The sequence below is a fragment of the Centroberyx gerrardi genome, chromosome 10, assembly GCF_048128805.1.
Source record: "Centroberyx gerrardi isolate f3 chromosome 10, fCenGer3.hap1.cur.20231027, whole genome shotgun sequence".
Classification (NCBI taxonomy): Eukaryota; Metazoa; Chordata; class Actinopteri; order Beryciformes; family Berycidae; genus Centroberyx; species Centroberyx gerrardi.
This window is the reverse complement of record NC_136006.1, coordinates 19,515,821-19,530,442: the sequence shown is the minus strand read 5'-3', so window position 1 is coordinate 19,530,442 and position 14,622 is coordinate 19,515,821. Positions and strand designations below refer to the sequence as shown.

The following is a 14,622-nucleotide window of genomic DNA, read 5'->3' as shown; positions in this document are numbered from 1 at the left end:
CTCCTACCACCTCTTCACAGCAACTAGACTAGCTGAAGTGTTTCAAAGACTTCTCTTGTATTAATGCCTGTTTCACTTAGGGTTAAGGTTAGGGTTCTTTGACTATAATTTAGTCCAAGGGCTGATTTGACTGAACAGTTGAAGCCGAGCTGTGGTTATTCTGCTCATCTTGGCTCAAGTTGAAATAGGCACAAATTAAAGCCATGACACAGTCCTTGTGTTTTGTAAAACAAAAAAGGAATGTTAGACCTTATACTAAAAATAAAGCAAAATTGTATGCCATTATTCCTTTACCTTACAGGGGAGTACATCAGTTCAGTGTATTGTTTATCACATCTGCGTAATGCATCTCATTCAAACTGCGTAAAAATTAAAAGGATATGACTTTAAATACATTTTCTTTTCTTTATTACAAAAAGTGTCATATACACACCAATCTAAAGGTACAAACCAGATACTGTACATTTCAACATTCACTTCTTTTCTGCTTTGACCTTGGGGCTGAAGAAGGATGACATAGTCTTCATGCCAGTCTTGTCCACCTTAGCCAGAGTTTTCTGAGCTGCAGTCATTTTCTTGGGTGGCTGGAAAGAGGGAGAAAAAAAAAAAGAAAAAAAAAATCAATAGAACAGCTCAACAACCTTGTGCAGAGACAGCAGGGAATTTATTACATATCGTGAACTTCATTTCAAACTGAGCAAAAAGAAGTTTTCACAAGGTGAGCCCCTTTGACCCATGTGTATTTTGCGATCTCTGCAGACAAATCTAAAAAAGTATTTCACAAACAAGAACTCCACTAACAATCACTGAAGGTCTTCTAAAAAATGCCTCCAGAAATGAAAATAAACAAATGACCACTTCAGCAAAAGATGATTCACACAACAGAGTTTGTGATCAAAGCTGCTCAAGGCCACAGATTCCTCCAATAATTATTGGGTCCATTTATGCAGACTGCTCTATATACACTCACTTTCCGCGCAAAGTCTGCACTGTTGAATTTGGTGTAGTCCTCTCCGGCCTCCACCGGCATGTCTGAAAGTTTCCGCTTCTGCCAAACGAGGAAGTAAGAAATGCTTTCCATGACTCAATGCACCAAACATTTGTTGAGAAAGACACACTAGCTACTGTGAATGAAATTATTTCTGTGCAAGAGTCCTCATCCCATAACGAGTAAATGTTAAAAACACACAGCAGTAAGTGAGGATGTCTTGCGATGAAAGTGAGGACTTTCATCGCAAGACCGCAATCAAAAACATGGAAACGCAACAATGTTAGAGTGAGGTGGAGGACTACAGAAAGAGTGCTCTGCGGTTTCAAGAGCATGCAGAAATGAAAGAATACGCTGTACATGGCAACAACAGAAAGAAGAGAGGGAACTGACTTACTTGGCTGACAATGTGTGCCATAAAACAAGTAAGCTCAGCAAAAACAGCAGCATACCTTGGAGGGTGGTTCTGTCTCCTTTGGGCTTGTGAGTTCTGGTAGCCTGTGGAGTAAGGTGAGAGGCATGCCTCAACTGCACTGTCACACACATTATCCCTAATAATGATTATGACTTAAAGTATTTAATGCCAAAGTACATACTGCAGGTGTTTGAGGAGGGCTTTGCTCAAGTCTTCACTGATGTAGTCGGATATCAGGCCATGGGCATAGCGCAGGTAATCCTCTGTATCATGAAGACAAGAGCATGGAAGTGATACTTGAAAACACTCTAATACACTACATTAACTAATACTACTAATAAAATTCTACTTTCCTTGTGTAACCTAAGGCTGATTGATTTAAAAAACTAATTGAAAAAGTGGGTAAATGTTATGTCAATGTTATGTGATTATAACCCTTACAATAACTATAAACTATTACAACTACAGTGCCATCTATTGGTCAACATCATATTTGCTGCAAAAAAACAAAGAAGAAGTTGGAAATGCTGGAAACATTAGAAAGGGGTCCAAACCCAATGGAGTTCTCTTTCTTTCCATAGAAAGATGAGTGCCATTTCAGAAAATGATAAGATGGGGTCTATCTCTGAATACTGATGTGAGAACCAGTCAGGACCGACTCACCCTCATGGGCATCAGACTCCAGCTTCACTCTGACGTATGTTGTGGATTTCACTCCTTCTCCCACAGAGATGTTGCTCTTCCTGAGGGCATTCACTGTCCTCTCCACCTGCACCAAGACGTTCCAAAAACAAACTACTTTGCAATTCCGCTATGCAAAAACAAATGAACTTTCACATGAAGGCGAAATAATATTTTTTTTCTGATATTAGCATATAGGTATTTTTAAACCACAGGGGGGATTTACAGCTGAGATCAAGGGTTGTTTCACTCACCGTATTAGCATGGCTGAATACCAAACGGTTCAACTGAACCATGTGCAATAGCAATTGGCTAGCGTTGTCTATAGACAACAATAGAAGGGTACGTTCATATTTAATATAAAAAGGACATGATGAGTAGCCTACCTTTTTCTTTAACCAGTCCATTGTCCTTTCCTGGCTGTATCGATGAAACTTCCGGCTTCCCACCTCTGAAAGAATGAAACAGAGCACTTAAACACAGAGACCAGCATGATCTAACTGCATGATAGCTACAGTAATAACCTCTGACCTTTCTCCTCTGCAATGTGGTGCAAGGAGACTGGGGAGCGTGTGCAGCTAAGCAGCCTTGAGCAAGCTGGGAAATCCTCATCCATTATCACCTGATCCATAGGCTGGAACTTCCCCTGAGGAGCAGATGGCATCAACATAATAGGAACAGAGAAAGTAGATTTCATGTGCAAGGTGTAAGCCACAAAATGAATAAGATTAAAAAGTCCCAGTCAGAGCCTTTGATAGATTTTTGAGGTTATACTAGGGGCATCATATTGCTGCTGTATAAGTGTTATTTGTAAGTAGGTGACTGTGCCTTCCCTCACATTAAATTGAATGAGACAGCCACCATTCTGAAATGGTGGATGCTGGAGCGAGACTGTGGTGAGAGCACAGCTTCCAGTAATAACTGAAACAGCCTTACTGTCTCCATATGGATGTGGTCCAAATGATTACAACAGCAAAGAGGGGGGCTACAGATGAGTGATGTCATTATTAAGACAACGGTTGAATGGGGCTGATAAGCAAGACCGAAGTGTGATGTCAAAATATGTGTGAGGTCAAAAGTAGTGAGATTACACAGCAAAGATTGCTGACTTATTATAATTGTTATGTTGTTGACCTGCCCGGGGACTACAGATGTAAATTAGCCTCTTGGCTAACTCTGACACATTTACATTGAAGTGTAAACTAAAATGTTGATTGATGTGTACTGTCCCTGCCAAATAAATCTTAAAATAAATAAATAAATAAACATATGGTTGCAACGTTACAATAACACAATCAGCACAAGTAGCACAATCAGTGGCATTATAACACTAACAATAAGCACAAGCATCACAAACAAAAAAACACATATGAATTGACAATAATAACACATTTATAAAGCACGGCAAATGAATAGGAACACAACAACCACCTATAATAAAGGCAGGACTTGTGCTATTGACTCCCTTTTAGTCCATAGCTTATACTGACTCAGCAAAATTCAAAAACCATACTGGACTCCCAAGAAACAATACATGCATACATTTTAAGCATAGGTGGCCCCATTGTGAATCACACCCTTAACTCTGGCAGAGTAGTGTCACCTTCAACCCATGGAGCTATATCAGCCCACATTACACCAGATGATGATCAGTATGCTAACATCACTGAAATAACAGTGTCTTACCTCTTTACCAGATTTCATCAAATAGGGCAAAATAAGAAAGAGAGGATCCATTGGGGTAATATAGAGAAGTCTCCCATCTGTTTCAAAGAAGAAAGAGGAAATTAAAAATCCATAGACACTTGATTAACAAATGGAAAGATTCTTAGCCAAGACTACAGCTTGTAGTGCAGTACAACCTACTGACAATGTCTATGGGTGTTAACATGCACACAACTCTTCCTTAAGTTAAGGTCTTATTTGGAATAAGTTGTATTCTTGAACACTGAACTTACACAGAATGGTAAAAAAAAAAAAAAAAAAACAGTAACAACACATGTATGCATTTTTCAGTATGTCCGCTAATGTCGGCATAACCCAGGGAACTTGTTTGGTAATTTCATGAGGGATATGATCGTAGCATGTGGCAAATCAAATATTTCTGCTTAAGAATCCTGAAGAATTACAGTATATATACCTGTGTATTAATATGTGTATTAATATTCAACAATCTTTGCAGAATAAATTGGTTTGCTGCACAAGAAAGTGTAAGCTTTCTGCTCATGGTAGGTTATGTAACATATGGCATGGTTTAAATGCAATATTAAAAGTCTAAGAAACATAATTCTTCATCACATACTTTCTGATAATACACTCGCAGAATTCATGACTTCTGTCTGAGGGCACTTGGTCGATATCAGTTTCATGTAACGTTAATACAGAAATGAGACAAACCTCTCTGTACAGTCTGGCCAATAAACCAGGAGTGGAAATCATCTTGAAACGCTTTGACCTCATACAGCTGCACGTCACCACGACCCAACATGTACAGAGATGCTGTATCTGGAATGGTATAAAAAGATGAGGAACTGTGTTACTTTCACTGCCACATCTGCAGAAGTGGTTCTTAAGATGGGAAGAACTCTACTGATATGCATTCAAACATAATAGCAACATAGTAATGGGACTGTTGTTGTTGGTGTGTGTGTGTGTGTGTGTGTGTGTGTGTTTAAGGGCACTTTTAAATATTGCTTTCCTTTGGTTGCTCTTTTATGTGGCTTTGACTGGATATTCATTGTGTAAATGGATGTGCTTTGCACTTTCTTGCAAGTGACTTTGACTTTATACATTGTTGTATGTTGTTGGTCTACAACTTGTGTTTGTCATGATGGCGCTTTCTTAGCAAGCTCTCCTTTGAGAAAGAGATTTTTCATCCCAATGGGACTGACCTGATTAGAAAAAAGGTTAAATGAAAATATAAATATAGACCTGTTGAGGGATTCCTTAATCTCACGAAAGCAGGGTCAGTGTCATGCTTCTGTCTGTCGATGGCAGATTCTGTGGACAGCAAAACTCAGATTAGTCCTGCCTAAAGGTGTAATCTTGAGATAATAGTATAGAAATGCCATTCTAAATGCAACCTTTCAAAGTCTGGCTAGCTGGGGGCGAGCCGTCTTTAGCTAATAAATGTGTACAAACTTTGTTCGAAGAGACTTTAAATATCGATTCAGTTTCTTAAAATAGAGAAGCAACTTAGCTAACTTTTACATTCCAGGGTAAAGCAAAAATAATTAACTGCAAGATCTGGGTAACGTATGCTAGAGTTTACTCACGTTAACTAATGGCTAGTTAGGCTAGTTAATGTAGCTAGCTAGCTCAGTTAGCTAAGACTGAATCAGAGAGAATTGAAACTGAAAGTCTTATCACACTGACTAACTTAGCCTAACGTTACCTGCAGCAATGACAACCCAGCTGTCATTCTGTGTGCGCTTCTTTTTAGTAGTCATGCTTTATAAGTAAATTAACAGTTTACAACAATTCCTAATGTCGTACTTTGCTATTTTAGAAATAGCTAATGTTACTTTTAGGCTAAAAACAATGCCGCCCCACTACATGTAATGGCTACTTTTTGCTAACCACCTGACAACATGAGCTCAGAAAAGGCGCCTATCCCTGTCAGTGTAGTTCCTTCATTTGTTTCACGGGAGGGAAAGTGACTTTTATCCACGTGTTATTAGTGCATTATCATCATTTTTGTATATGAAAAAATACAAAGCAAGTTTTTCAAATACAGGTAATATTCTCGTGGCTGGAAATGCTGGTGTAGGTGCAAACACCACAGTATGATACAAGGTTAATCAATCCTGTTCCCACTGTATGGAACTGCAATGGAACGTTCCAAGATGACGTCAGCCTCTAATGCAGTTTTACAGTCACGTCGCTAGAGGTCGCCCGAGAACTTTGATAGGATTTTGATGGCAGCATATTGGTTTGTGCTGCATAGTTTACCTCCTTATACTCATCTGATTTCTGAAGTCGTTGGGCTTGATACAGAGCCAAAAGGGTTCTGCTCTCAGGTGCAGGATGTAGATGACCAGTTGTCCTTTGGCACATTGGCACACAACAGATTGGGAGATCCATCTGTCCCTCAATAAGAGGAGGGCATCTATTTCTCTCTCTCTCTCTCTCTCTCTCTCTCTCTCTCTCTCTCTCTCTCTCTCTCTCTCTCTCTCTCTCACACACACACACACACACACACACACACACACATACCATGGATGTCTCATGCAGGATATGACACTCTGTGTCCCAGTTGGTTTTCTCTGAGTCACTTGTTTTTTTCCCCTGCACTGTGTGTGTGTGTGTGTGTGTGTGTGTGTGTGTGTGTGTGTGTGTGTGTGTGTGTGTGTGTGTGTGTGTGTGTGTGTATGCTCAAGTGGGCATGTGGCCATATGTGTGCATGCATGTGTGTGTTAATTCTCATCTGATGGGTTAGATGGCTACTATAGTTTAGTACTTGTCATCAGTTTGTTTTGTTGTTCAGGGGTCCCTCTGATATGTTTATAAAGCTTTGTTGTGTTGTTGATCTCTCCTCTCCTCTAAAGACACCCATAGCACAGCCCATTAACGAGTTCTTAATTAGCTTGTTTTGCTAACGAGGAAGGGAGGGGTTTGTGTGCTGGGTTACTGAGCTTTGAAGCAGTGCCATAGAGCGTCCCTACGGGGGAGCGGCATGGTGCAGAGGAAAACTACAGTCTGCACAGAGGGACTTACGGCTTCATGTTTTCACATTTTCACTTTGTGTCTTTCTTTCTGCATACTTGCCTATTGTTTCTTTCAATTGTTGTACATTGTGTCATTACAATCTCCTTTTATGTTTTAAAGTTAATGTTGCAGTGCGTGAGAATAGGAATGGGCCCATTTGCCCAGAGTTGAACATCACATGCCGCGACGTTAAACACCGTCCCGATTTCCCCTTGAAATCAGTTAGATTTATGTTGGTGTAGTCTGTGGCAGAGAGAGAGGGGGTGAGATATTGTCTATGAATTACTTGTTTTATGGCCCCCAGGAGTATTGCACACAAGAGTCTGAGACAGCTAAACAGAATATTCCATGAAAGCTTTCTTTCTTTTGGGCTGCTTGAGGGAAAGTCTGTGTTTCTGACTGCCAGGGAGAACAACAGCGGCCTTTCTGATAGACCGGACCGCAGACAACCCCAGAGAGCGGAGTCCTCTGTCACCAGCATGCAGACGAGAACAAAGTGGCTCTAAATTTAGGTCCTGATATGGCTTAGTGGACCCAGACTCCTAGACCCCTCTACCCTCTCCCAAGCCCAACTCCACACTCATCAATCATACAGCTACAAAGAGAATTTCAATACAACCAAAGCTATTTCTCTTCTTGCTTTCCTCCCTGCCGGATCTGCTTCCCTCTTCCATTTGTAATTCACTTTTGAGCGTGATGGCTAGATATTTTTAAAAAAAAGTTTGGAGATCATTCAAATGAAGTATTTTGGGAAGGCAGGAGTTTTCTACTGCACTCTAGTGACCGCACTGAACTGCCCATGATCCTCTCTCTTGTGGCCTCATTTATGGTGGTCCAATGCAGTGTGACTGGTTACAGCTTATGTATTGAATCAGCCCCAAGCTGTCATGTTACCATCATGTGCTGACACCATGGGTGTCCAATTTCTCCCTCATCTATCCTCAAGACTTTTAGGTTCTGTCTGTGAGAGGGATTTACGGAGGAAGGAGGTGATTTCAAGAGGATAGATGTTCACTGCAGTACATACTTAGCCACAATGGCTGCCAACTGAAGCAGGTTATTAGTTAAAAACCCCCAGCAACTTTGGGTTTGCACTTTTTGTGTATAGATGCAGACGTAGGCTATTCTTTTCCACAGTTACACCACAGTTGTGAATGCCAGATTACCATTTAGCTGAAAACTCTATCTGCAGCTCAAGAAAGCTATGATGCACACACTGATGCACTCATAGACATGCACACACACACACACACACACACACACACACACACATACACGCACAAACAGATGTGGAGAGAATTCCCCTTGGCAGCAGAAGCCCTTGAGTCATCATCCGGGATTCCCTTCCTCTCGCTTCCAAATATGGGTGGGATTGTGAGAGAGCGGGAAGCAGAATGCGGAAGGCAGAGTGGAACCCCTTTGTGATGTCAGAGCTTTGGAACAGTGAGCCTCACGCTGCCTGGAAATACACGGAGGAAGGAATGCCGGGAATTCAAGAATCACTGCAACGCTATTCCCTCATGCATAGTTGTAAAATCTGAGTTTCGGCACACATGCTCGTGCATTCAAGTGAGTGCGTGCATGCACACACATACACACACGCACACATACACACACACATACACACACACACACACACACACACACACAGACAATGTTTCCCCCCAGTCCTCTCACTGGAGAGATCTTTCTTCCCGTAAAGAGTTTTTTCTCCCCCCCACCCCACAAGATGTTGACTCCTTATTCCCAGCATCAGTTGCTCTGTGTGAGGCCTCTGGTTGAATGGTATTTCCCCTCTCCCTAAATGGAGAGAATGGCTTGACCACAAACTGTTGTGTGTTCAGTGTAGCCCTGTGCATTGAAAAATATGTATATTTTAATATATTTTTATATACATATAATGTAAACACATTTTATATCAGGTAAAAACGACCTTTTAAATCAATTTTATATTGTAGAAACCAAGGTTTTCTTACATGAATGAATTATATCTCTTACACCTTGTGTTTTTCTAATCTGTTTTTGTAGGAGTAGTAGTGTTAGTACTAGTAGTAGTATATTAATCCCACTCCCAAACTCAACCTTTACCCTCTCGGGGGGGGGGGGTGCCTGTCCTAGAAGGTTTCATGCGCCCCATGTTTCTTGTCTGTCTCCTCTCTCCCTTTTCCTCCTCTCTCTACTGTGTCCCGCCAAGTAGACGTCCCACAATACACCATCCCCAACCCTAATTATTGTTTACCAGGATCAATCTCACTCCCTCTCTCTCTCTCTCTTTCTCTCTCTCTCTCTCCCCTCTCTCTGTCCCTCTCTCTCTCTCTCTCTCTCTCTCTCTCTCTCTCTCTCTCCCCTCTCTCTGTCCCTTTCTCTCTCTCACTCAGTGTACCAGGGAGCAGAGATGATGTGGTAATTACATCTGCCGACTGCTGGTCTGCCGCAGACGGCTCCGCAAGTCTCTCTGCTCAGAGAGAAATTAGAGACTGCTCAGCACATGTCCAGGGCTGTAATTAGAATAAGTACTCTGTGTATGAAATGTGTTTATTTGTTTATTTATGATACGTCAGGATTCCAGGGCACTACTGTTGCCGTCTACTCTCCAAGGTTGGGTCAGGTCAAGAGATGTATGCCAGAACCACTGTGATGGAGGCATGAGAATACAGTAGTGTTCTGAGTGTACGATTGTAGTGGTGGCACCTCTCCTAAGCACCAGCGTGTTCTTTGTTGTAGCGCGTGCTGCAGTTTGTTATTGTTCTGTTATGATGGAAATTGTTTCCAAAGATGTGCCACATAAGCAGTAATAGAAGTTGTGGTGATGGCACTGGGTGCTGTGTTTGATACCAGTAGTGTGGATCATGATGGACTTCAAAGTGTTGCAAACTTACTGATTCTTGTTAAGATGTGGAGCATCTTGAGAGAAAGGGATTCCATTCCCATCACACCCACAGGAGGATTAAGAGGGGATAGACATGGACGGCATGCTCCCCTGATAGCACAAAATATGTTATACATTCCATAATTTAGGGACATATTGAGAGAAAAAGCTGCTTTTGTTTCCAACCATCCCACTTATTCAAATTGAACAAAGAAACAACTGCCTACACTTTCAGTACCTCTGGAGCTACTCCTTCCCTTGGCTACCAGTCTCTGAAACTGGGGCTTTCAAAGACCATAAAGTCTCTTGGCCAGACCAAAGACCCACTGCTTCCTCCTCTTCAGTAACAGCAGTGCTTCTCGCTTTTCACTTTGAAGGGATTCGTTTTCAGACACAAAGTAGTCGAGGGCTCTGGTGCTGCTGAGGGGTGCTTTCTCCACTCCCAGATTTACGAGCTGCTCAATGAGACAGTCGACAGCTCAGGCCATTAAAAGATTATCTGGATCTTTCACAGGCGTACTGGGATAATTTGGGAACAAAATCATTATGTGCATTCCATATAAATCTACAAGGTGGAGGATGGCACATCAGGAAATGAACAGTCCATTATACTGTGTGCTTGTGTTCGCACATGTGTACAAGTGTGTGTTATGTAGCTTGTGTATAGAATTCATATCTTACATCTGCATGTCTGTATCTTGGCTTTTATAGATGACGGTTTAGTTACCGCACTATTCTCCCCATATACAGTATGTCATCTCTCTTACCAAGGAAGTTGGGATGGATTGAGCCATGAGCGTTTATCAGCAACTTTCCCCTTGAATCATTTGTGCCTCTTTCTCAGCACAAATGATTCAAATGTTCCCTTACACCCCATAATCTGAGAGTCCGTCCTGGTAGAGGGAGGCAGGTGCTGGGCAAGGCAGGAGGACAGACAGAAAGGCGAACGAATGAAGGTGTCCGTGTTGAGGGAGGCGGAGTGACTGAGTAGCTGTGACGGACAGATAGCGGATGCCGGGGAGCGTGCAGTGTGGCCTTTGGACTTACCTCAGAAGATGGATTGACCCAGCGCCTTCATGAAATAACAAGTCAGTCTTTTAGTGAAATTGTTCCCATGATGGATCTATGCTTTAATGTCAGAACTGTCATTTGGCCACTAAACTAAAATGGCTCTCGTCATAGTTCCATGTGCTCTGAAGGACTCAACATTAGAGCAATGTTGAATGCCTTGACCCAATGTACATAATCAATAAACACATTGGCATTTTAAGCACAATTATCTTTAAGTAATGCATAAAATGGTTTATGTCAGCGAATATTTACATAGAGACAGAACTGGAGAGACAGTGTGTAAGACCACTGACATCACCATTCGTGACCAGAAAGACAAAAACTTGATTCATATTACATAAGGGGTTTGGCCACTTTCCGTGCTATAGGCAATGACAACTTTACTTGGCAAAGTAAAGTGTGAGCAAGCTCTTTCATCTCTACCAATAAGACCTTATGACTGGAAAACAATAGTTGAACCTGAAGCCTTGATCTCAATAGTCAAATTGGTAATTACTCTCCTGACTGGACACAGCCTTTTGTCCTTGGCTTTTCATGGATAAGGGTCTTGGCATGGACTGGGCAAGTGTAATGTAATCGAAAATGCAAGACCGTGAATCTGGCGGCGTGATGTCGTCACTATGAGACACTTGTGTGATATCATAATTATGAGGTAATGGCGGGAGGGGAGTGTAAGTTTATGGCTTTGGCACACGCTCAGTTCACCGTCAGCCGACTGCAACAGAGTACTAATGAGAATAGATGGCCTGCCTCTAGCTATCCGTGTGTGTCTGTGTGCGTGTGCGTGGGTGTGTGTGTGCGCGTGCGAGACAGAGAGCACACATGTTCGTGCGGTGATAAATTAATGGTTATTGGCTGAATGATGTAGTGAAGAGGGGGTTGATGCAGATGACCTATAGGTGGGAGGGCAGGAGAGGGAGGGAGGGCGTTGGAGGAAGCGTGTGAGTTTTAAAGTCAACACTTGCTGACAGCGCCTCAGCCACTTACAAGTTTGGCATTAACTGAAGAGTTGTATTGTGATTTATTTCTCCATCATGCTATTGACACTCCATATTTCTCCACCAATGTCTCATGGAGCAGAGAGACAACGCAGCAACATCACCCATCAGTTGATCAGCAAAGGTTCAGCCATGCTATCTCCACATTAACTAATTGTGGTCTGAGCAATCCCTCTTATCTCTCTACATAGAGCTTATTCTACTTCTTTTCCTAACACTTCACTCTTACATGATCGTTCTATTGGCACAAGTGTTGTAAGGGCAGTGAGGCCCTGACCTTTGCAGTCCAGATTTTTGATTGCTTGTCATTTTGGTGATAAAGGAATTAAAGCTTCTTCTACTGTTGCACTCATTGTCAGTCGTCAGCTAAGCGCCAAAAAGTTTGGTGATAGGCTTTGGTTTCTGAGTGCTTTGAGACAATTCTCCATTATGAAAAACTACTACTACTACTAGGAGTTCAGTGTCTTGTGACGGTTTGGGTTTAAATGGTGAATTCTGATAAGATATGACAGGAGTGTATACCAGGAGTATTAAAGGAATGGAGTGTTTGAGCTATAAAAAATACACATGCCTACATGTCATATAAAACATCAAAATAAAATGGAAATATTTATGTGAAATACCTATAGCGGAGTGGCCACATCCATGTTTGGACCAAAATTCTATAAAACTTTTGGATTCCATACAACATGAATGTTTTCCATTAAAGACCCAGTGGTCATGTGTAGATGCACTGATATCTGATTTCTTTACATATAGGTAACAAATTGTTTTTATATCTCTTGACATTACAATTATTGCCATGCTATATAGCTGATAATTTAGGCAATTATCAGCCAATAGTATCTACCCCTAGTTTGTATAAGAATTTTCTAAAATCTTTTAAGGTAAGTACATAGATGGACCTGGGGAAACATTTAACCTCACAGTTACAGCTACAGTTACAGTGCAGTATATAGGCAATTGGGAGTAGTATAAGGAGCACGGAAATACACAGATGTGAATTCATTTGAATTTTTCAAATCAATACAACCTTAACGATTTAATAATGTTTGATGTACAAATATCAAATCATCATCATGCCTAGTTGTAGGAAGTGTTAAAATGATTATTCCTGTGCTTGTTGAGAGCAAATTCACAAATCAGTCACACATGTTAAAAATGTTATTTCTGACAGTATCAAATTGGCTGCCTGCTTTGACATGGCTCAATCTTTAAGGGTGACCTGCTGTTTCATTGTCAATTAGAGTGACTTAGAAGTGATGTGTGACCTCACCCAAACGATCACATGTGCCAAAGTCACCCCGCAGAAATGACATCATGGATAATGATGTCATCCCAGGATTCCAGACCCTCTCCCATTCCCGCTTAAGCTTTTAGGCTTGGCTACACAACCATGCACACACGCACGCACACATACACAAAACTACATGCACGTGTACATGCTTGCACACACACACACACACACACACTCACGTATACACGCACACACACACACACACATAAAACCCACTCAAAGAGCCTCACCCAAGACTGAGTCGTGAAATAAACAAGACAAACACACAACAGATGCGATAAGGATGTCATTTGGCCTCAGAACAAATAAAGCAAGCCTCCAGAACTAAATATGTCTAATAATAAGCTTGTAGACCTTCAGGTTTCTGACAGAAGCCAGACCGCAGCTTCTCATATTCTGCCCTGCCAGGAAAAATCTACTTTAAATCAGCCTCCAAATGTAATCACACTGGGGCTACTTTAAAATAACCAAAAATAGTATTGTAGGCCATTGTGTTAATTTTCTTTAGCTTATATACAGAGTGCCTCACTGAGTTAAAACCACAACTGGAAGTAAAACAGGACCTTCCCTCTGACTGTGAAAGAACCATGTGTGTTTCGGAAGAGGCTGAATGTGCTTTCTGACATCCACAGAGCCTGCTGTCTTGTCTGAGCAGGCAGCCGCTGTTCTCTGAATATAAAAATGACTATATTATCCGGATTTATTTGGCATTTCTATGTTGCACAGACAACAATTTGTTGAAATAAGTTTATGTTTATTTTTTAGAGATGGGCTAAACTGAAATTTTAGCCTAAGCCTTGTGGTATTATGGTGGCAGCAATGTAGTGCAATTAAACAAACTTTCCCCCCCACCCCCCGACCTCTCTCTCTCTCTCTCTCTCTCTCTCTCTCTCTCTCTCTCTCTCTCTCTCTCTCTCTCTCTCTCTCTCTCTCTCTCTCTCTCTCTCTCTCTCCCAAGCCCATACATAGGCTCTGTGCCCATTGCCTGACCTTAGTAAATACGTGGCTAATTTGAAGCATGTGGCGGCAAATTGGAAACACTGAGCTTTTAAAACTGTGGACTTTTCTTTTGCACATGGTAATTCCTCCCAGGAGATCCCATCAGATGAAATGACCCAAAACATGTCAATGTTAAGGGGACATTAGGGCCCGAAGGGTGGGGGTGGGGGGGTGAAGGGTGGACAAAGGGAGGCTGAAGGGAAGAGGAGTAAGATAGAGGGTGTGTTTAAAAGGGGAAATTCAGTGAAGACATCCCTTAATAAAACACTGTTCCCGCTCCCTTCCCTCTTTCACTCACTCTCTCTCTCTCTTTATCTTTCACTTACACACACACACACACACACACACACCTCCCACACACAGGTGGAAATTCTTACCTCCTGTTCAAGGGAGAGTTCCATGTTCCATCGGACAACAGGTGCGTGCAAGGCAGGAGTGCGTGTGTGCTTGAGCACGTGTGTGTGAGTGTGTGTGCGTGTTCACACTGCGTGACTCTTTATTTTCAGAAGAGGAGAGAGAGAGAGGGAGTAAGCTTTTGGCCTGGGTCCGTATCTCACTCTGGGAGGACTCCTTACCCAGCCCCCTCAACACTGAAAA

General features: G+C 41.9%; 1 protein-coding gene across 2 annotated transcripts; it reads right to left on the bottom strand.

The window, feature by feature from the left end:
- Nucleotides 1-384: 384 nt before the first annotated feature.
- On the bottom strand, nucleotides 385-5,669 carry rnaseh2b (ribonuclease H2, subunit B). Of its 2 annotated transcripts, XM_071919229.2 has the most exons (11): nucleotides 5,479-5,669; nucleotides 5,016-5,084; nucleotides 4,482-4,589; nucleotides 3,771-3,847; nucleotides 2,616-2,730; nucleotides 2,471-2,535; nucleotides 2,067-2,172; nucleotides 1,585-1,666; nucleotides 1,441-1,486; nucleotides 971-1,048; nucleotides 389-584 (listed from the first exon to the last, which is right to left on the bottom strand). In XM_071919229.2, the coding sequence occupies exons 1-11, from the start codon at nucleotides 5,531-5,533 to the stop codon at nucleotides 474-476; spliced, it is 912 nt and encodes a 303-aa protein (XP_071775330.2). In that variant the 5' UTR covers nucleotides 5,534-5,669; the 3' UTR covers nucleotides 389-473. The 2 variants fall into 2 exon arrangements, with proteins under 2 accessions (XP_071775331.2, XP_071775330.2); XM_071919230.2 differs by lacking the exon at nucleotides 971-1,048 and having other exon boundaries at nucleotides 385-584.
- Between the last annotated feature and the right edge of the window lie 8,953 nt (nucleotides 5,670-14,622).